At 36.5% G+C, this 23,493-nt stretch overlaps 1 protein-coding gene across 1 annotated transcript in view; it reads right to left on the bottom strand.

The window, feature by feature from the left end:
• Nucleotides 1–23,493, bottom strand: part of HNRNPLL (heterogeneous nuclear ribonucleoprotein L like) — a 55,398-nt gene that overhangs the window by 27,135 nt on the left and 4,770 nt on the right. Inside the window, exons 2-3 of the mRNA XM_036750467.1 lie at nt 10,833–10,951; nt 3,140–3,377 (exon numbers count right to left, since the gene is read on the bottom strand). Coding sequence (XP_036606362.1) covers nt 3,140–3,377; nt 10,833–10,951 — 357 coding nt within the window. The remainder of the gene's footprint in view (nt 1–3,139; nt 3,378–10,832; nt 10,952–23,493) is intronic.

Raw genomic sequence — 23,493 nt, 5'->3', positions numbered from 1 at the left:
TAGTTATCTGATCACATCTGAAAGAGGTAGCTAAGTGGCCCATTATCTGAGGTGCTAGAAAAGGATCTTACAGTATATTCGTAGTGCAACATTACAGCCTTATTAGAATAATTTATTATATTTAAGTCAACAAGAACATATAAAATGCCAACTATGTGCCAGGTACTGTGCTAAATGCTGGGGATATATGTGAAGACAAAAAGAATCCCTGCCCTCAAGGGAAGCACATTCTAGTGGAAGGAGATAACAAACAAACAACTGCATATAAACAAGGCATATACAGAATAAGCTGGAAATAACCTCAGAGGAATGGCACTAACATTAAGAAGGATGAAGAAAAGCTTCTTACAGAAGGTGGGAATTTAACTGTAATCTGAAAGAAACCAGGAGATGGAGATAAGGAGGAAGAGCATTCTAGGCATGAGGGATAGACAATGAAAACACTTGCAAGCTAGGAAATGGAGTGCCAAGTACAAGGAACAGTAATGAGGTCAGTGTCACTGGATTGAAGACAACATGTGCAGGGAAGGATATAAGGTATAAGAAGACTGGGGAACAGGGATCATTTTGGTAGTTGAGTGATAGATAGACCAAGGTAGGGAAAGACCTGAAACAGGGAGACCAACAAGAAAGAAGGCTATTATAATAGTCCAAGTGTGAGATAATGAAGGCCTGTAACAGAGTAATTGCTGTGCCAGAGAAGAGAGAAGGAGGCATATGTAAGAGATCACTGTGAAAGTAGAAATGGCATGTCTTGGCAAGAGATTAGACCTGAGCGGTCAGAAAGAAGTAAGGAGTTGAGAATGATACCAAGGCTGTGAACCGGGATGACTGAGAAGGATTGTGGTACTCTCAACAGTAATAGAGAAGTTAGAAAGAGGTGAGGATTTGGGGGCAGGCAGCAAAAACAGGGAGGTGGAGAATGAATTCAATTTCAGACATACTGAATTAAGAAGTCTGTGGATGTCCAGTATGAGATATCCAATAGGCAACTGGAGATGAGAGACTAGAAATGAGAAGAGAGGTTAGGGCTAAAACAATTGTGAGATTCATCTGTATAGAGACAATGGTTGAATCTATAATAATTCATATTCAATATTCAATGTGGTTTGATATTATAATGCATTAGCACATATTTAAATTTTTTAAACATTCACTATAATGTGTAATTTCATAAATACCTAAGTCAAGAAATGGCTGTTTGATTAAAAAGTAGCGTAACTCCGTGATTCTCTGGAATTCTCAAGATGCAAAGCCTAGAAATTACAAGCTGTCATACAGAAAATAACTAAGTTGGATCATGGTCATTCCTCCAACTACCAAATAATTAAACTTCAACTTGCCATCTAGTGGAAGAAAAGGTCCTACTCAGGAAAAAAAAAAAAGGTGACTTTAAATTTAGATACCCCAGCAGAGTCTCCTGCCAAATTAATAATGCTGTAATGTTACAGAACTTGACTAAAGAAATGTCAACGTGAAATGAACTTCCATCAAGCCTTGAGATTTAAGGTAGAGAGCTATACTAACTTAGACTTCCCTTATTGTATATTATTAGTCTAGTCAAACTCAAGTGTTCCTTTCACTTGCTTGTTTCTAAACATTTCCTTTTTTAATTTAATGTATAAAAGGCAGTTAGATGGCACAGTGTACTAGACATGGAATGAGGAAGACTCAAAGTCAAATCTGATCTCAAATATTTACTAGCTATGTAAACCTGGCAAGTCACTTATTAACCTTTGTCTTCCTCAGTTCCCTCATCTAGAAAATGGGTATAACCCATTATATGTGATGGGTATATATACCTACCTCTCAGGAGCATTGTGAGGATAAAATGATTTGTAAAGTGCTTTGCAAACCTTAAAGTTATATTAATTCTAGCTACTAGTACTATTCATGATAATGTGAATACTTATAATTAATAATGTTGTTAATAATATTAATGCTGTCCTTATAAAAATACCAATTTTATATAAAACCAAAATATGAAAAGCTTATTTCTCAAGTAAATTAGAAAAAAACAAAAAAGATAAAATGTAAAGTTTTCAATTAATTTTGAAATTATTTTAACAGGCTATTTAAATCATTCTCAAGTTTAAAGATGGTGAATTGTGTGGCTGACCTAAGAAAATATTCTGCCTGCTCCACTGTGAAGTTCTTCCTTCATAAAGTAACATCTGAGATAGCCTAACAGCCTTCAAAGCATTCTCTGCCTCACATTCCCTACCCTGTGGTTTTCTTCCTCACTCTTAGGAACCGAGTTGCAAGAGTGATTATCAGGGATATTTTTACCAAATAAGTTGTATTATTTACCTAAGTTGTTCCTGCCTGCTGAGTACAATTTTTTAAAAAAATTTACAATCACATTACAATCACTTTAAAAAAAAAATTTACAATAACATAAACAAACTGAAGAGCACCTTTGTAGCCTCACTTTAGAGTATAGGTTCCCAAAATGAGTGATACCACCTCGTGGTGGGGTGCTAGAACAATCCAGGGGGGCACTAGTAGCCTCGAGTGCAATTGGGGGGCACCAAATAAAAATAAGGGGGCAGTGGAAGCGTAAGGAAAGAAGGGAAGAAAAGAAAATTTTGAAAAGCCATTTGCACATGATTCGTGTAAATTCGTTTAAAGTCACAGTGATTACATTATTTTCCAAATAAGCACACAAAATGCAAGTAATAACCAATCAGTGGTCAAGTCCACCGACAGGTTTAAGAAGCAAGTGTTGGCAGCTGAGCATGTGTTGAGCCTTTTCGGGAAGTCCAGCATGCACTGGCAGGAGTACATGTGTGTAATGACTTGTTTACCATATACTATACAGTTGCATGATGCAATATTATATCATCAAAATTTCAATGCAGGAAAAACCACACATTTACAATAAATTATTAAATTTAAGATGCATCACTTTTTTACAAAAATTTGTATTTTTTTGAAATGACACAAATTCAAAAAGAAAAAAAACATTAAAGTAAGTAGATTTCCAGGGGGGCACTGAGTAAATTTTTTTTAAAGGGGGCAGTAGGCCAAATAAGTTTGGGAACCTCTGCTTTAGAAGGAAGCTTAAAAATCCAAAAGCATGGGATCAGTGAGATTTGCTATGTTGAAAGTATACACACATACATAGATACATACGTACCACTGTGATTGGGTAGAGGGGGTTCTGAATGGATAAAAGAAGAACTTTGTTGCCCCCTGATGGATCATCAGTGTTTCCTGGTCGAGTGATCCTTTTACTTGTAGAGTAGTTGAAAAAGGCCTGTTGGCCAGCTATATAAACTGGTTCATCAGCAGCAAAGGTGACACATTCTTTGGCACTATCTATGTTTTCAAACTCCACTAGAGCCTGGCGTTTAAATGGCATCATCATCACATAGCTGGTTTCAAAAAAAGAAAGAAAAGCATGAGTTCATGTGTAGTTTCCAGTCTTTTTTATAGTCAGAACAAGTACTAATAGTTTTTCTTCAGTAAAATATCACATTAGCCTTGACCATCTTTACTCAACATTAATCTACCACAGAATTAATCACACACATTGAAGGTTAAGTGTTTATTTCGGCACTTGCTTCTCTGGGTTATCTTGTTCCCAGAAGTGTTTCCTGCTACCTCCCTGGGTCAGTATCACGGTCACACATTCACAAGGAAAGTACTAACTGAGTGATGGACCTAATCAGGATATTCCTCACTACCAGGCAAAGGAAAGAATGCCACTCTCAGACAATATGGAAACTTAACCTGACCCTGGTGTTAGAGCTATGCTAAGAAAAAAAGACTGATATCATCCTGAGGAAAATCAACATCCTCCCCCTGCCTTATCTGGATTCACCTAATACCCTTCAATATGAGGTAGTTATTCCTGAGGAAAATCAACATCCTCCCCCTGCCTTATCTGGATTCACCTAAAACCCTTCAATATGAGGTAGTTATTACATATCACGCAGGTAGTAATAACATACTCAACCTCACAGTGACCCAGGTAACTCTGTAAACTAAAAGTTGCGAAACAGTAGTCAAATATGTATTGGTAAAAGGAATTTTAGCATCAGGAACTCCTTATATTCATTTAAGACTCAATATGATAATTTTGTTGCTAATAATAGTAACATACATTTCCAAAATGTTTGGGTAAGGTTAAAAGGAGTCACTTTGGAATGATCAAATTTTTCAACGTTAAAGTATAAATGTTAAATATTTAAATATTTACTACTCTTTTCCCACTTAAAAAATTTTTTAATTACACTCAGAAGCACCTGTTTTTCAGAGCCTGGTACCTAGAAAAAACCAGTGTGTTTAAAAACATGATTCTCACTCGTGGTAAACTATTAGTAATGGTTCACAATCGGGTTACCAGGGCATCCTCGTATCACCACAAATAATCAAGGGGCACATGGCAAATAAAATTTTAAAAAATGTTTTCTTTATTATGTGGAAGGACACCTTCAATCAGTACTTTAAGGGTCTGATTTCATTAGTGTGGGTATTCCTTCTACCAATAAATATCACAACACTTTTACAATTTAAGAAGTTGTCTTTGAGAGTTGCTGTGGCTGAAATATTTATCACCCTGCAGCCCACATGCAGTGACGAGCTTTTTTGAAATCAGGTTTGTCCTTGTACAATAAACATAAAATTCATCACCAGCCTCATACTCCAAGACTTTGCACAATGGCGGAACTTGTAAGAATTTGTACTCTCTGCTGGCAAAGCTTTTAAGGACCCAGAGTCCCATACCTAACATAGGGAAAAAGGCTTTCAGAGAAGGACAGGTCTAGGAAGGGTCCTCAAAAGTCAGCTAGTCCCACTTTCTCACTTTACAGATGAGTAAACTGAGGCCCAGGGAATTGCCCAATATCACACAGGTCTTATCAGAGGCATAAGTTAAACCCAGGTCTTCTGACTCCAGAGTCAATATTCTTTCCACTGTGCTAACAATAATAACATTTATTAAGTGCTTATTATGTGCCAGGAATAAGGTTCTTTCCTTACTCTGACCATCCCAATCTAAAAAGACAATGGAATGTCGAGAAAGTAAGAAGAGTGCAATTAAAGAGTGACTAAACATAAAGGCAGAATACACATCTTGGGAAGAAACAAACAGACGATTTTCTAGAAAGGGAGAGCCTTCAAGAAGGAAGAGCGTAAAAGAATTTATACAGCACCCTAGAGTCAGAGCACTGCCTAGAAAAAAAGACTGAGGAAAATTACCCTCTTGCCCCTACCTAGCTGGATTAACTTTATACCCTTTAATATCCTGACATGCTGGTAATAACACACAAATAACATCCTTTGCTTCTTCGGATGACAGAACCAAATATGCTAAAGGGCTAAGGGATGAATTCTTTATAAGCCTATTACATACCTGGCCTTACTGACATTGATTTCTATTACTCAGACTAGAAGAGACAAAAATATAAGAGAGGTACAGATTTAAACTGGCATGAACAACTTTAAAATCCAAGGCCTACTTTTAAGAGTAGAAAGAATAATAAACTTTCTTCTTTTTATCAGGGTATCATAACAATTATAGAATATCTTTATCTGTACCATACAATTTAGCCCTTTATTGTGCTGGTTTATTCTGTTTAATATGTGTCTTGTCTCAAAGATTTCAACTATCTTGAGGGCAGAAGTTTAGAATCCTCCAAGTGATACTCAACAAATACTTCCCTGAATGTTGTTCAGATGACAGAATTTGCTGTAATTAGCCATGTACAAAGCAGATGGATATTTACCCCCAAATGGCTCCACAATTACCCAGCACTGAACAACTGTGTACAATTGGTCCTGCTCTTCTAGCATCCGACATTTCATGGATGTTACAGTCATTCCAATATCAAACTCAATTTTTGTTTTCAAAGTTTTCACATTTAATTTTCCCAACACCTTATTTTTGGACAACTCTAAAATTTCTTAGCTATAAATAGCTACAAAGAGAGGCTCAGATGCTAAGGATGAGAGAAATGTGCAAAGCTGCCTGATTCTTTGCAGCTGCTTGGTGAGAATGCACTATCAACATATTGGCCAGCTGATTCCCACACTTCAATGCCAACGCCAAGGTTTCAATTCAAAAATGAATTTATTAATGCCAGAGTGCCAGTACTGTGGCAGGCCCCGATGAAAAGGAAATTGTCCTTGCCTTCTAGGAAGGATGTTTATATTTTACTTGCATTCAAGTCTACTATCTCCTATGACCAGCCATCTGCTTTGATCTAGAGCCTCCTCAGAACAGCCCCACATAACTATTTCAACCCTAAGATATACTCTATCTGAACTCCAAAAGGTCTAAGCCGACACTAACCTCCTGATACCTCTTCCAAATATAAGAAAACTGCCTCTGGTTTTCTTTGGTTTTAGCTTGAACTATCAGTGCTAAAACAGAACCATGACAGTCTTTGGAATAACACTTTCTCAGGGATTCAACTTTTATAAGGGACTATTATTGTATAATAAAAGGCTCAACCTAATTCTATTTGGCCACTTCCTTCAAAGAGGACCCTATTACTGCTAGATACCTTCTAAGCACTCATTAGCTATTTTTAATACCCTCGACATACTCTGAATGTCCAGTTATTTCCCAGAAACCTTTATTGTTCAAAGCAAGAAAGGCACAAACCATGCTAAAATTTTTCTATTGAACATGCCATTTTCTGAGGAGCAATGTGGTATAGTAGAAAGAGCATAAGGCATGAAGGCCGAAAACTCTGAGTTTGAATTGTACTTCTGACACTGAGTCCCCTACCTCCTCTGAGCTTTCTCCTCTTCTGCAAAGAGAGATAATAATAGCACCTATCTCACAAGGCTGTTGTAAGGATTAAATGACAATGTATATAAAGTGTTTGGTGAACCGTAACGGGCTGTTATAAATATCAAACATTATTTTCAGCTTGGTTTACATCCCAGATGCCTACGAACTAGAAAATAATGATTGTTAAAGGCAAAAGGGTAGATTTAAAGGTAAAGGGGACCCTAGATGACATCTAATCCAATCTCATTTTACAGATGAAGAAACCGAGGCCCAAGAGATGAATGTTTTGGCAAAGATTCACTGTTCTTATTGTGTTCCAATTAACAATCCATTTACATAGCACTTTATCACTGACAAAACAATTTTCTCAAAAGAATTCTGTGAAATATTAAAAAGCATTATTGAACCCATTCTAAAAATGAGGAAAATAAGGGTCGATGAGGTTAAATGTTTTGTCCAGGTTATACAACTATTAAGTTACAAAGCCAGGACTAGAAATGGTTCCCAAGAACCTTCTGGTTCCCTATCTAGACTCTTTCTACTACAATATGGTGGAGAGCCAGGGACTATAGGACTGAAAAATGGTTATACAGAATCTACATATGGATGACTGATAATTCATCAAGGACATGGCTGCTAAGGTGAGAAGACTATGCAATCAGAGAATCTGGACTGAAATCTAGTCTGTGACCTTGAGCAAGTCATTTAACCTCCCTGGGCCTTGGTTTACTCATCTGCAAAATGAAAAGAATAATAGGGTCAGCTAGATGGTACGATAGATAAGAGTACCAGGCTGGGGGTCAGAAGAATCTGAGTTTAAATACAGCCTCATACATTTGCTACCTGTGTGACCCTGGACAAGTCACTTAACCCCGACTGCCTTGCAAAAAGAGAGAAAAAGAGACAGAGAGAGAGAGAGAGAGAGAGAGAGAGAGTGTAGATAGCCTCTGAGATATCTTCTAGCCTTTCCCAGTGCATTAACTCCTCAACTCTCATGATCTGCTACTCTACTCTGCCTTGAATACACACAAAAATTTTCATATCCGTAAAATCATCATCATAGGATTTAAGATTCTACAAACCTAATCCTTGATACTTTCCTAGCAAATAATCCTTACATGCCAAGTTTTTTTTTAACCCATGCCAATTTCTAATATACATAAAAATCTACATAAATTAGCAATGAGCTCTGCAACTTATTAGCTATATGACTCTGGGCAAGTCATGTGACATCTCTGAGCCTCAGGCTGCTCATGTATAAAATGAGAAGAGTGGGCTGGATGATTTTTCCAAGTCCCTAGCCCAAATGAACTATATCCTAGCATACTGAAAAAAAATGGTCTATGTGATTATTGAGTCATTGTCAGTGACACTTGAAAGATTGTACAGGACTAGAGAGACATGCAGTAAGAATAGAAAAGACACATGTCCCAATTTTCAAAAAATAGGGGAAAAGGAGCCTATAAATTACAACCTAACAAATTTTACCCATTAGAATACCTGGAAAAATTCTGAAACATTTAAGGCGATGCTTAGCGAACACTAAGAAAATGAAGTAGTGTTCCATGTCTGCATGAAAAAGAGGTCATGCCAGACTAATCTCATGTTCTTTATGTGACAGGGTATGCAAATTCAAGAGGCTGATGCAGACAGAGTTTTGATTTTAACAAAGCATTTGAAAATTCTTCTTATGACTTTCTTGTAGAAAAGATGAAAATGTGGGCCAGATGATAGCACAATTCAGCAGATTCAGAACTGGTTCAATGGCCAGACTCAAAGCATAATCTTCAAAGGATTGATGTCAACTTAGAAGGTCATCTCCAATGGAACGCCCTAGGAATACACGCTTGACCCTATGCTGTTTTATATTTCTATCAGTGACTCTGAATAAAGATATAAATGACATGCTTATTATGTTTGCAGATGACAAAAAGCTGGCAAAGATAATTAACAAATTGTAATCAGTCAGAATTCAAAAAAATTTTGACTGGCTAGGATTTTGGGCCTAATCTATTATGAAATTTAATAAAGACACATGTAAAAGTTTTACACCCAAAAAATTACAAATGCTGGAAGGACTGCAAGAAACAGGCACATCAATGTACTGCTAGTGGAACTGTGGATTGATACAATCATTCTGGAAAGCCATTTGGAACTATCGCCCAAAAGTTACTTAATTGTGCTTATCCTTTGACCCAGCAATGCCACTACTAGACCTATACCCCCAAAGACATCAAAGAGCCCATATATACAAAGATATCAATCCATATATACAAAAATATTGTAGCAGCTCTTGTTGTGGTGACAAAGAACTAGAATCCAAAGAGTGTCTATCAATTAGGGAATGATTAAACAAATTCTTTTCTATGAATGCAATAAAACAAATACTATTATACCATAAGAAATTATAAAAGGGAAAGTTTCATAGAAACTGAGAAGATGTATGAACTAATGCAGCGTAAAGTGAGCTGATGAGAACAATATATACAGCATTACAAAGAAATAATTTTTTAAGAATGCTAATCAATGTCATGAATACCCACAATTTCAAAGTGCTGATAGTGAAGAATGCTACCCACCTCCTGACAAAGATGATGGACTCAAGTTACAGAATAAGATGATATACTTTTACATAGCCAATGTGGGAATTTGTTTTGCTTCACCATACCTATTTGTTACAAGGGTTTGTTTTTCTGTTCTTTTTTTTTTTTCCATTAAGGGGAAGGTAAAAAAGAAAATAAATACTTAATTTTTTTAATGAACTATGCAGAGTATGAGAAAAAAAAAGGCTCTAGAGCTAAAATATACTGAGGGAGCAATGACACTAGAAACTAACTTGAACTTCAGTGTTTACTGGATTTTTAAAAACACAAACATTTTTCCTAACAAAATTCATTTCTTAGGGGGAAAAATTATAAAAGCCTTAAGCAAGGTTACAAATAGGAGGCTAAGAGTTTCCTATGAATTAATTTACCAAAATTGATTTTATAGTTCAGACTGTTGTCAGGGTAGATATTTAATGCAAGTTTAGTTTTTCTTCCATCTATAATGTTATTTTTCTAGGGATAGAAGATAACATCTAATTATCATGTGCCCTCCCTCTCACCAAGTCTTACATGTGGCTCCAAAAAAGTCAAGTATAGTCAAGTCAAGAAGTATAAAAGGAAGAAGGCATGGTTAGATTTAAGTTTATCTTAAAGAGATGGGAGTTTTCACGGACTGCAAGATCAGCACAAGTCAACACGGTGGTATGGTGACCAGGAAATCTAATGTAATTTTAGAGTATATTAAAAGATATGCAATGTCTGAGATGAGGGGGAGTGAAGGATTGCTGTATTCTGCTTTGGTCAGATGAAAACTAAAGTACCTATGTTTAGTTCTGGCAACATTTTAGAAGGGACACTGATAAACTAGAGTATATCCAGAGGAGGGCCACTAGAAGGGAAAAGCAAACTCAAGTCATATGAGGATTAAAAGAAGGAATTAAGGATATTATTCTGGAAAACTTAGGGGAAACACTATAGCTGTCTTCAAGTTTTTAAAGGAGCTATCAGTAGAAAGAAGACTAAACTTGTTCTCCTTTGCTCCAAAACTAGGAACTAGGAACAATAAGTAGAAATTGCAAAAAGGCAAATCTAATCTTCATTTAAGAAAAAGCTTCCTAACAAACAAAGCTTTTGAAGAACAGAACGGGCTGCCCAAAGTTTGATTCTCTTCCCACCAGTAGGACCCGCTGGAGGTCTTCAAGCAAAGACTGGATGACTACTTTGAGGATATTCTATAAAGGGGATTCTAGTTCAGTTACAAGTGAGGATAGATGACCTCTGAGGTCCCTTCCAACTTTTAAGATCTTGTAATTCTTTGGCCCTTCACATCCCTTCCAGCTCTAAATCTATGTTCCTCAGATGAAATACGCCTATATAAGTTTCAGAGGGAAGAAAAACAAAGTGTACACACAAAACTCCACAATCATTGGTTGAAAGGATCCTAAATCTAAGTCACACTCAAACTTACCATCTACAATATTAGGGCACTATAGATCTCTCCCAATAATTCAACTAATTTGCAGTTATTGAATTGTACATACCATATTGTTCCAAATTTTTCAAGAGCCTCCACAAGATCTGCTTCCACAACTGATTCACACAGCCCTCGAACATGAACAACAGGAGAAACAGAAACTTTATGATGACTTCCACCTGCCTCCTAGAGCAAGGGAAAAAGAAATTTCTGGTTACATCTTTTATAATCTAAATATTGTACTTTTTCAAATTTAATTTTGCTTTTAAAAATTTAAATCATATTCCCAATTGAAGGATTAGTAAGATTACTTAAGAGAAAATTATTCAGTTAAACAATGGGTTTCCAAAAGTTCTCAAATAATAACTTTCTATCTTAACTTGAAAGCAAAACAAAATTGCTTCAGAATTCAACTCTGCATACAGAGAATCACAGATAGTATTTCAAGCATATAACTTGACTGTGGATTCTACATCTCACTATTTACCTTCATTCTACTTCCTTCAAAACCCAATAACCCTTCAAACCACAATAACCTTTAGTACCAAAAATTCTATTTTTGTCCTGGATAGCATTAACCAAATAATGCTGTACCACTCAAGATGATGACATACTTTCAGTTGTTTTTCTTCTATGGTAGTAATGGATTTATCATTATCATTAATCAATTAACTAGGGAATAATCTGGTCCAATTACAATCTGGGAATAGCTCACTTAGGGACCAATTTGCATAGCAACCTGTAATTTCATGTATCTATCTTTCCTGATGAGTATTAAATACTCAAACTTGCTAGTCAATGGAAAGGAATCATAAAATCTTTAAGCTAAAAAGCACCTTAAAAAAGATTTTCCAGTTCATCCCCCTCATTTTATAGATAAGGAAACTAAGGTCTAGAGGGGAAAGAAGGAAATCGGAAGGAGTTAAGAATTTACAGGATAAATGATTTGCCCATGGCTACACAAATTAGCAGTATAGGCCCAGGTTCTTATTCTCAGTCTCTTTATACCATAGCATACAGCCTCTAATTCTTCTGGTTGATTCCTTTATGAAAATATAGCCTTCCTCTAAAGGGGATATTAGGATCTTTGAACGCAAACTATTTAAATATAAATAAAGGAGTTTCAAAAATGCTGAATGTAAATTATGGGAACTAGAACTGGAAAGTACCCTAGTAGCAATCTAATCCAAATGGTCATTCTATAGACTAGAAAATAACGACTCTGGGAGGTTAAAAAAAAAAAAAAGACTTGATGAACAGTGTACAGCTGAATCTGAACCCAGGTCCTTTGATTCTAAATCCAGCATTCTTTCCATTTATACATCCATGCTGCTGCAGCTCATCTATGAAAAATACTTTAAAAATAGATGGCTCTAATGAAACCATGAGGGAGGTTGTAAGAAAATATGATGATACCCAGGAAGCAACCACTATCAAATCTGCTGTTGTCTCCAACTACTCCATTACATGAACCTTCTGTTCTAATCCACTGCACAGTCACATCTCCTTTCCTTTGCTCACATGCATTCCCCCTTAGCTAGAACATTGATCTCTTTCCTTTCTGCTTAACCAAGTCCTAGTCCCTTTTTATGGTCCCACCTCACCTTCTGGAAGATACCTGTTGCTGATCACCCCAGTTCTCAGTGATCCTCCTCTGAACTGATGCAGAACTTAATCTTTCCCATTCATTTATCCCTTTAAAAAATACCCAGTACCACAAAATCTCAATGTATTATAAATCAGTAGTCATTAAAACAACTTGATACAGGTTAAAAAATAGGTTTGTGAAACTGAGTAGAAAAGAACCAAAAGCAAAAGCAGTAGCACATTGAATATATGCCAGACACTAGAGACACAAAGACAAAAATGAAACAGTCCTTGCCCTCAAGAAGCTACAATTTCATTAGGGGAAACATGTACATAAATAAAAACAAAATACCCACAAAGTCAATACAAAGTATTTTCCAGGTAGGTACTAGCAGATGGAGGGGAGAACATCAGAAAAGTCTTCGTATAGAACATTTCATTAAAGTTGAGATATGAAGAGAGCTGAGGATTCTAAGAGGAGATTAGGATATTCCAGGAATGGGAGACAATCTGCGCAAAGGCAAGGAGAATGGAAAATGTAATGCTGTACAGGAGATGCAGCACAGAGACCAGTATTTCTAGATTAGACTGTGTGAAAAATAATGAGGAATAAGAATGAAAATACAGACTAAAGACAGATTGTGAAAGGTTCTAAATGCCAAATAGAATATTTTATCCTAATACAAGCCATTCCCCAATTGAGAAATGGTCAAAGGATATGAACAGGCAGTTTTCAGAGGAAGAAATTAAAGATATCTATAGGCATATGAAAAAATGCTCTGGATCACTACTGATTAGAGAAATGCAAATCAAAACAACTCTTAGATACCACATCTCTCCTGTCAGATTGGCTAAAATAACAAAACAGGAAAATGATAAATGCTGGAGAGGATGTGGGGAAATTGGAACATTGTTACGTTGCTGGTGGAGCTGTGAGCTGATTCCGCCATTTTGGAGAGCAGTTTGGAACTATGCCCAAAGGGCTATAGAAATGTTCATACCCTTTGACCCAGCAATACCACTTCTAGGGTTGTATCCCAAAGAAATCACACAAGTGGGAAAAGGACCCATATGTACAAGGATATTTATAGCGGCTCTTTTTGTGGTAGCCAAGAATTGAAAATCAAAGGGATGCCCATCAATTGGGGAATGGCTGAACAAGCTGTGGTATATGAAGGTGATGGAATACTATTGTGCCATAAGAAATGGGGATGATGCAGACTTTGTAACAACCTGGAAAAACCTACACGACATAATGCTGAGTGAGCAGAGCAGATCCAGGGGAACGTTGTGCACGGCCACAGATATATGGATTCTGTGAGGACCAACCCTGACATACTTAGCTCCTCTCAGCAACCTAACGTGCAAGGACAACTCCAGGGGACTCACGATGGAGAATGCTATCTCCATTCAGAGAAAGAACTGTGAAGTTTGAACACAGATTGAGGCGCACTACATGCTCGCCTTTTTTGCTTCTCTTTGGTTTTTGTTTTTGGGTTTGTTTTTTTTTTTGGTACTGTTTCTTCTTTCTCATGATTCATTCCATTGGTCATAATTCTTCTCCACAACTTGACTAGCGTATAAATTAATTCAATGCGAAGTTATACATGGTAGTTATATGAGATTCCATGCCGTCTTGGGAAGGGAGAGGGGAGGGAGGGGAGAAAATCTGGAACTCAAAATTATGTAGAACCGTGTGTGGTAAACTAAAAATAAATAAATAAAAATTTAAAAAAAATTTTAAAAAAAAGAATATTTTATCCTAGAGGCAACAGAGAGTCAGTAGACCTCCAAACTCTAGCAAGGGAATGACATACTCAGACATTTAAGGAATATCAATCACTTTAGCAGGTGTGTGGAGAATGTACTAGAAAAGGAAGAAAGTGGAAAAAGGGAGATCAATTCAAAGGTTATTGCAATAGTCCAGGAAATTGTTAATATGAGCCTGAATTAGGGTGGTGCAAGTGAAAAGAACAAAATGAATTTATGAGTCAATATGGAGGTAGAATTAATAAGACTTGGTCTCGCTTTCATTATTGATAAAAGTCTGACAATATTATATATAACATACAATGATAATATATACATAAATAAAATGTATAATATAAGACCAACAACTCTGCCCCCAGTGGATAAGTAGTAACAGAATATGAAAAAAAAATTGTTAACTATCAATGACCATATTACGAGTGCTACAAATCACTAATAAAAATGCAAATTAAAACTCAGGTTTCAGCTTATACCCATCAAATTGGCAAAGATGCTTGAAGATAGATAATCAATGTAGAAAAGGTTATGGAAAGACAAGAATACAACAGGAAAGGCAAGAATACCAATATACTCTTGGTAGAGTTGTGAATTGGTTCAACTGTTTTGGAAAACAATTAGGAATTACACTTTTAAAAAGTAATTAAAGTGGCATATGCTCCAAGGTCAAAGACAGAAAAGTCCTATATATACTAAAATATTCATTTAATCATCAACTATAGGTATCTTGCTATTTGTTCTTCTACTGCCCCCTTTTCCTCACTTAAAACATCACACTCTAGACTCAGCTTCATAGACCGTGTGCCACTAGCCCTGGGAGAATGAATTTACTCAACTGAGTTTAGTGGTTTGGATTAGTGAGTAAGTGTAAATTTACCTACCCTAGCACACAGCATGAAGCTAGCCCAGGCCATGAGACATCCCATCCAGCTATCTACCCTGGACATCTTGCCATCTGCCCTACTGTGATGTGTACTCCTCCCTCCAAACCAGATGACTGACTGCAATAATAAACCAGCAAATAATTATTTAATAAATACTATGAGCTCAGTACTGTTAGGCAGTGTGAGGATACAAAAGAAATATAAAGACATGGTCATGTTTCAACTTCATATGTATAATGGGTAACATATTTCTTGCCTTCTCAATGGGTAGGGGCAGGGTTGGACACGGGGAGAGAATCTCAAACTAAATTTTTAAGAGACGCGATCATGCTTTCAAAGAATTTATCATCTAGCTAGGGAAATGAAACTAAAAATTAACCAAGCATTTATTAACTGACTACGTGCCGTTCTATGAGGGAAACACATTTAAGTACATGTCAATAAGCATTTATTAAGCACTTATCATGTGCCAAGCATTGTTGCTAATTGAAGGGGGGAAAAGGAGAAGGACATCAACTAGCAGATGTGATCAGGAAAATATCCTGTAGAAGGCAGCATGAGCTGGGTTTTATAGGATAATACATCAGAAAACTAAGTGATAACTTAATAAAGTTTTATGGCAGCAAAAGCACAAAAACAAAAAACTAGAAACAAAGTCAACTGAAGAATGGATAGATTATGATAGAGGACTGTCAAAGTATTATTACACCATAAGGAATATAAGAAATTCAGAAAAACACTGGGGAACTGTATTAACTATGCAGAGTGAAGCAAAACCTTGAATATATATAACTACAATAACATAAATGAAAACACTAAAAGTCAGCCAAACTGATTAAGTGCAATTACTAAACTAGTTCCAGAAAATAGATAAAGGGAAGCCTACTTTCCTTCTCTGGGTAGAGAGGAAAGAGCCTTTAAGTGTGGAATGTTGCAGAAAGGAAGAAGAAACAGTGTCCAGTTCGTAGCCCAGTTATCAAATATAACCACTGTAGCAAAGATCAAGGAATCAATTAATCAATAAAAATTTATTAAGCACCTACTATGTGGCATGCACTGTGCTAAGTGCTGGTAATACAAAAAGAAGCAAAAGATAACCCCTGCCCTCAAGGAGCTTATAATCTAATGGGGGAGACAACATGCAAATAAGTATACACAAAGCTATAGACAGGATAAATACGAGATAATTAAAAGAGGAAAGAGACTAGAATTAAGAGGGGTTAAGGAAGACTTCCTGTTGGTACTTAAAGGGAAAAAGGTAGGTCAGTAGTTGGAATCAAGAAGAGAGAGCATTCCAGGTAGAGGGGACAGTTAGAGAAAATGCCCAGAGCTAAGAGAGGGAGTGTCTTGTTCATGAAACAGCCAGGAGGGCCATGTTATTGGATCAAAGAGTACCGGGGGGGGGGGGGGGGGGGGGCATTAGGAGAGGATTAGGTATTCAAGAGTTTAGAATGCCAAACAGAACATTTTGTATTTGCTCCTGGTGGCAATGGGAAGCTACTGGGGGGGGGGGGGGGAGCAGGCAGGAGAGGGTGTTCCACACGAGCCAAACTGCCTTTTAGGAGAATTACTTTAGTGGCTGAATCTAGAAAGGGGAGAGACTTGAGGGAGGCAGACCTACCATCAGGCTATTGCAATAACCCAGGGATGAAGTGACGAGGGCTTGTACCAGTATGGGTACAGTCAGAGGAGAGAAGGTGGTTAGAGGAGCTGGGAACTAGCCCAACCATTCAAACAATTTAGAATTATACCTGCAAATCATTAACTATACACATCCTTTGACCCAACAATACTAGGCATATACTGCAAAAAAGGTCAAAAGAAAGCAGGAAAGGGCCCAAGTTCATAAAACTGTTTATAGCAGCACTTTTTTTTTAAATGGAGTCAGGAGAGTGACATCTGAGAGTCTGAGAAAAAGGGAGAGAGGAATCTCTCCTCTCCTTTCTGTAGGCTTTTTTTTTTTACTCATCTGATAATGGCAACAACAAAAGGCATTTAAACATATTATCAATCACAGACTCTAAGAGCTAGACTACAGAACCCTAGAGATCATCTATTCTAATCTATACCTGTTCAAGAATCCTTTCTATAACACTCCCAAGAAACAATCATCTAGTCTATGCTTCCTCCAATGAGCCAGGAATCTCCTATCTCCTACTTCTGAACAGTTCTGCCATTAATGGAAGTTTGCTTTGCTTTTTTTCCAGAATAATTGGCCTTTGAAACTTCCAACCATCGTCACTTCTAGCTCTATACTAGGGCCAAGCAGAACAAGTTCAATTCCTTTTCCAAGACACATCCTCAAATACTTAAGAATATCTATAAATCTACCCAGTTCCTTCAATGATCCTCGTGTACTATGTCTGTCCTTTCTCCATCCTGGTCACCCTCTTCTAGATACTCTACATCTTGCCTACACACATCTGAAAATATGGTACTCGTGGAACTTGGTCACAGTTATCGTTTAGTCATTTTTCAGTGTCCAACTTTTCATGACCCCTTTTGGGGTTTTCTTGGCAAAGATCCTGGAACAATTTGCCATTTCCTTCTCCAGCTCATTTTATGGATGAGGAAACTGAGGCAGAGTTAAGTGATTCATCCAGGGTCACACAGCTAGTGTCTGAGACCAGATTTGGATGGTCATTATCACCCAATATAGCACATTCCCCATAATCTTCCTTTTCTTAGAATTATTTGTTATACCTATTTGCTCACTCAACTATAAGCTCGCTGTGGGTAGGGATCCTTGTCATTTGTCCTACTAACCTCTCCCCTGCACTCAGCATATGCTGGGCAATACAGTGAGAACTAATGAATGATTGTTGATTCACTGATTAAATATTCTACATCTCAAAGCTACTAGCATACTGGAAAGACATTCTTTCTCAATGGATCCCAAGTTTTTCTAGGGAAGTTCCAGGACACTGTCTTGGGTTTCCTCCCAGGCTTGTAGGAGAACTACACCTCCTCTAATCATTTTTCTTCTACAGAAGATCCTTACTGGATCAGGACGTTGAGTAAACCACTCCCAATTTACACTTTTCTGATTTGAAATTTAAGTCTCTTCTATAGAGTGTATATAAACAATTTTTAAGTTCTGTTGATCCTTCTCTAACTCTCCTGAAAGCATCAGGGGTAGCCTGAGAGTTGGAGTGGAATCCCCAACTTAGAGACTGAAGAGCCATTTAATTCTGGGCTCTCTGAAACTCTGAACTTCAGTTTCCTCGCTACAAAATTAAGGAGGTGGACTTGGGGACCTCTCTTCCAGGGCAGCTAGGTGGCACAGTGGATAGACTGTTTGGAATACATCTTCCTGAGTTCAAAACTGGACTCAGACACTTACTAGCTATGTGACCCTGGGCAAGTCACTTAACCCTGCTTACCTCAGTTCCTCAACTATAAAATGTCAAATCACTCCGGTATCTTTGCCAGGAAAACCCCAAATGGGGTCACAAAGAGTCGGATACAACTGAAATGACTGAACAAGATAAGTCTCTTCAAACGTTAAATCTATGATTCTATGATCTACTACCTTTCAACTCAATTTAGCAAAATTCAATCTCTATATAGTATTTTAAGAGATTCAATAGGCTCTATTGACAAATGAAGAGGAAAGATCCAGAATAAAAACTGCATCCAATTTTAACAGAACCAACTGCTTCAAATCCTTAAAAAAGCCAGCCAAGGCCGCCACTTTATAAATAATTTTAAAGTGCATGCTTTAAAACTCAGACCTTTCTAAATGATAATTTCGACTAGTTTCTTTCTTCTTAGACTTTTTTAACTTTATACTGATTAATACTTCTCATAATTAAAAACGAAAAGTTATTTGTTATAAAACCTTAAGTCAGAGCTGTCTTTTATCACTACAACTTATCAAAGCCTTTGCTATATATATACTAAATAGAAACTGAATGTATAAATGAGAATTTATGTCTAGAAACATTAATAATATACTCCAATATAATACAATGAATTCTCTAAGTTTGAAATCAAATATAAAGGATCAAAATATTTTACAAATGCAGAGTTTCATGTTACAAAGCAAGGAGTACATCCTGACTCCAAGTCTAGCATGCTACCTCTTCTGCCTCAATGCTGAAGTACAGGGCTGTCCAACCTTAGGTTTTTATTGAAAAAATAGACAATATATTTTGATTTCCCATCTTAGTGAGAGCTCTGCAGCAGCTCAGCTTTGTTTACTAAAGCATTTATGTAAAATTCTATGCTTGTAGGAGGCTGCATAAATCGCACTGCAGGCCACATGCAGACCAGGAGCTACATTTTGGACAGCTCTGCTGTAGCATGTTGCCAAGAATGGGTTATGTGTAAGAAGTATAAAAGATATATTCAGGAAAGTATGTGAAATCACTCCAACATGAGGAGAAAATTCCCTATGGAGGATTTATAGGATGACATAGGAAGAATCACACTGCTTAAGATTCCCTATGTGTATTGTACATACATACATACATACATACATGGAGAAGGAAATGGCAAACCACTCCAGTATCTTTGCCCAAAAAAACTCCCAAATGGGGTCATGAAGAGTCAGACATGACTGAAAACCACCAAACAACAACAAAACACACGTCTATATGTGTGTGTGTGTATATATATGTATGTGTGTATATATGATGTACACAGATACACACATATATACACATGTGAGAGCGCATGTATATAAATGAAAGTTCGTATGTATTAATTTTTTTCTAAACATACACACAGGGAAGGAAAATAAATTTTTTCAACAAAGTTGTTTTAATAATGTCTGAAGTTTATTTCTAATGCTATTATATGTAAAAAAATAAATATTTTCCACATATTGACAACTAAAACATAATATACAGATTTTGTTTAAGCTTTTACATAAAAAGTCCCCAAATTTTCCTTACATTGTACAAACAGATAAGCCATTTCCACTTATTTATCCACACCCATTCTTAACCAGTCAGCTATTATCACCATTAATCTTTGAAAGAACAAAATTATTTTTTAATAAGAAGCATAAAAATAGCACTGGCTCTAGAGTTTATATTTCAAATATAATAAATGATGCTCTACAATATTTTGAAAATAAAAACTGAAGATAGAATTTGAGAATACTAGTCAGTTATTTTCCTATTACCTGAACAAGTCATACTTAAATACCATTGCTTCTATTTTTTTAGTGATGCCAACACTGATTTCCAGCATCATAAAGGAAATATAATTTTAGATCAAAATAAATCCTCTCACAAAGAGATGGATTCCAGACTCAATTAAAGGTCTCACAAAATCTGATCTTAAACTGGAGTTTCTTGTTTAATAGGATAAGCTAGTACCGCGGTTATTCCATTAAAAACTATGTTTCTAGAAAAGGAAAAGTTGACAACTTACCTAGGCTGGGCAAATTAGAGCTGATAGAAGAATACTAGAAATGCCATTTTCAGTCAGGCCCATGTTCCATCAAACCAGTTTTTTATAACATTAGTATATAAGGATGCTTTTGTACGAGGGAATGGTAACGTCTTTAGTATCAGCTTGAGAAGTTAAGGTGGTAACAGTTCCAAATAGTTCATCTTCCCTTAATAACTTAGAGTGAATCTATTCTTACTCAATTTCTCTCAACTTGGGAGTATTTTTCACTTGTAACAATTCTATTTAAGTACAAAATTCCAAAAGCTTACCACCTGTCTAAAACTTCCTCTGATATTTCTTCCAGGGAGATTACTCCCACTACCAATTATAACCCATACATACTATCTTATCCGGTATTATTCTTCTGTGTCTTCCTATAAGTCTCCATAGGGGAATCTATCCAATATGCTGGAGTCTTTTCAGATACGTTCCCTGGATATCTTTTATATCACTTCTAACACACAACTGATTACTAGCAATATGCAACAGCACTATGGTGTAGTAAACAGTGTGTTTAATGTGAAGTCAGAAAGCCCTAGACTTTACACCTCTGATACTACATACAGACAAGTCAAAGTTCTGAGCTTCAGTTCCTCATCTGTAAAATGGGTACAGAAATACCTATAACACCTATTTCACAGGCTTATTCTCAGATACAAATGTGATAATAACCCTAAAACACTAAGTAAATATCAGTGATTATTTTCATTATTACTTATACCTAACATGCATCTCTCCATTGCTCTTTAAGTCACCTATTGTTTTGATTCTTGAGAGACTGTGAAGGTTCCAAGATTCACAGCTATATATATCACCAAAACAATACTGACATTAGACTCCTGGAAAGATTTATATGTACTGATGCAAAGTGAAGTGAGCAGAACCAAGAGAACATTATACACATTAAAAGCAATATTGCTCAATGACTTAGCTATTCTCAGCAATACAATGATCCAAGGCAATTCAGAAGGACTTGTGATGAAAAATGCTATCCACCTCCAGAGAAAAACTAATGGAGTCTGAATGCAGTTGTTTGGGCTTTTTTTTTACTTTATTTTTCTTGGGTGGGGTTTTTTTTTTGATGTTTTCTTTCACAACATAGCTAATATGGAAATGTTTTGCATGACTGCACATGTGTAATCCATATCGAATTATTTACCTTTTCAAGGAGTGAGGAGGGAAGGAAGGATGGGAAAGAATTTGGAACTCAAGATTTTAAAAATTGTTATTCAGTTGTTTCAGTCATGTCTGACTCTTCATGACCCCTTTTTTGGAGTTTTCTTGTCAAAAATACTGGAGTGATTTGATATCACCTTTTCCAGCTCGTTTTACAGATGAGGAAACTGAGGTAAATAGGGTTAAGTGACTTGCCCAGGGTCACACAGCCAGTGACTGAGGCTTGATTTGAACTCAAGAAAATGAGTCTTCCTGTTTCCAAGTTCAATGCTCTATCTACTGGGCCACCCAATGTTAAAAACTGTTATTACATGCAATTGAAAATAAAATTTTTTCACTTAAAAAAAATTAAAGTATATCTGAGGCCCTCAAATCAGGAGGAAGTCATTAACACACACACACACACACACACACACACACACACACACACACACACACACACACGGCTTACTTAGAAAGCAAATTAGAGTCACTGAAATTACTGTATGACTTCCTACATAAATCCAACTTACTATCTTCTTTGTATTTAATTTTTAGCCTAGCTCTTTGTTGATCTGCAATGCCTGTCCAAGATACATGTACTGATGAATTAACCCAAATGGGCCACCCATCCAATCAAATATCATAGTTTGGACATTAGACATTCTCCATCTACTTGTTTTTCCTACAATGATTTTGGGCAGTCATAGACTAAGGAAACTCTACTTTTCTGGTGCTTGATAAATCAGCAAAATATCATCCACAAAAACCCACAAGTCTTTACAATGCTTCAGCAAGATGATGAAGACTCTACCCACCTCCTGAGAGAGAAGTAATGGATTCAGGATGAAGAATGAGACATACATTTTTTGACATGTTTAATGTGTCAATCTGTTTTGCTTCACTGTGAATATTTCTTACAGAGGTTTTGTTTTCCCTTTTTGTTTTTCTCTGCTAGAGCGGGGCAAGAGGGAGAAATGCTTGTTAAATAGGAGGAAAGTAAAATAAGTGCTTGTTAACTAGGGGAAAAGTGAAATATAAGTTTGTTGGGGTTTTTTTTAAGAATGCTTCAGCAAGTATTAATGACTATGGACCACAAAAATGTGGAAGGAATAGTGGTAAGATCAAAGCAACAAACACAGGTTCTAGGATCAGCTCTAGCCCAAGATTCCTCACTCTTTCTTTTCAACCCTTCACCTTCAAAGATTGTCTCAATTACCAATAATAGTCTTGCTGCTACCTCTGGCCTCTGCCCCAACCCACTCTGCTGCTAAGGACTAACCAACTGCACCAATATGGAATACTCACCTGACAGATAATTGCTACTACCGTGTAGCAAAGAGTATATTCTTTACTTTGCCTCCTCTAAGTATAAACGGAAGCTAACAAAACCCTGATACAACATCATTTGGTCCATCACCATTTGTGATATTTTGTCTATGAAACACTTCCTCTAAAGTGTTTTTCTAGTCCCAATGAACAAACTTAGACACGGTAAGCTTGTATTTGGGGTTTTTTTTTAGAAAAGTCTTCTAAGTTTAATGAACACCAAAAGAACATTCCCATAGAAAAGGATGGTTATATGTGAAAATGTGAATCTCTTGGCACAGCTTTTCTTTTTTTTAAGTATATAGGTTTAACATGTTACTTTCAAAGCTGTCCTACTTAATCTGTTTCCTTCTGAATTTCCTTCAGTTCTCCTATATGCATTTTTAAAAATGCTTCAAAGGTCTGCTTTTCTTTCTTATCTCATTTTTTGGGAGGCAACTCTATTGCTAGCTCTCCTCTTTCCCCCTTCAAATAATAAAAGAAAAACACAATCCTTGTAACAAATAAGCATAATCAGGCAAAACAAATCCACACATTTGCCATTAGGCTTATATTTGTTAAACTGAATGAAGTACTTTTAATAGAGAATTAGAAGCCACTCAA

The sequence above is a fragment of the Trichosurus vulpecula genome, chromosome 3, assembly GCF_011100635.1.
Source record: "Trichosurus vulpecula isolate mTriVul1 chromosome 3, mTriVul1.pri, whole genome shotgun sequence".
Taxonomy (NCBI): Eukaryota; Metazoa; Chordata; class Mammalia; order Diprotodontia; family Phalangeridae; genus Trichosurus; species Trichosurus vulpecula.
The sequence above is the reverse complement of the archived record's forward strand: the minus strand, read 5'-3'. Positions and strand labels throughout refer to the sequence as shown.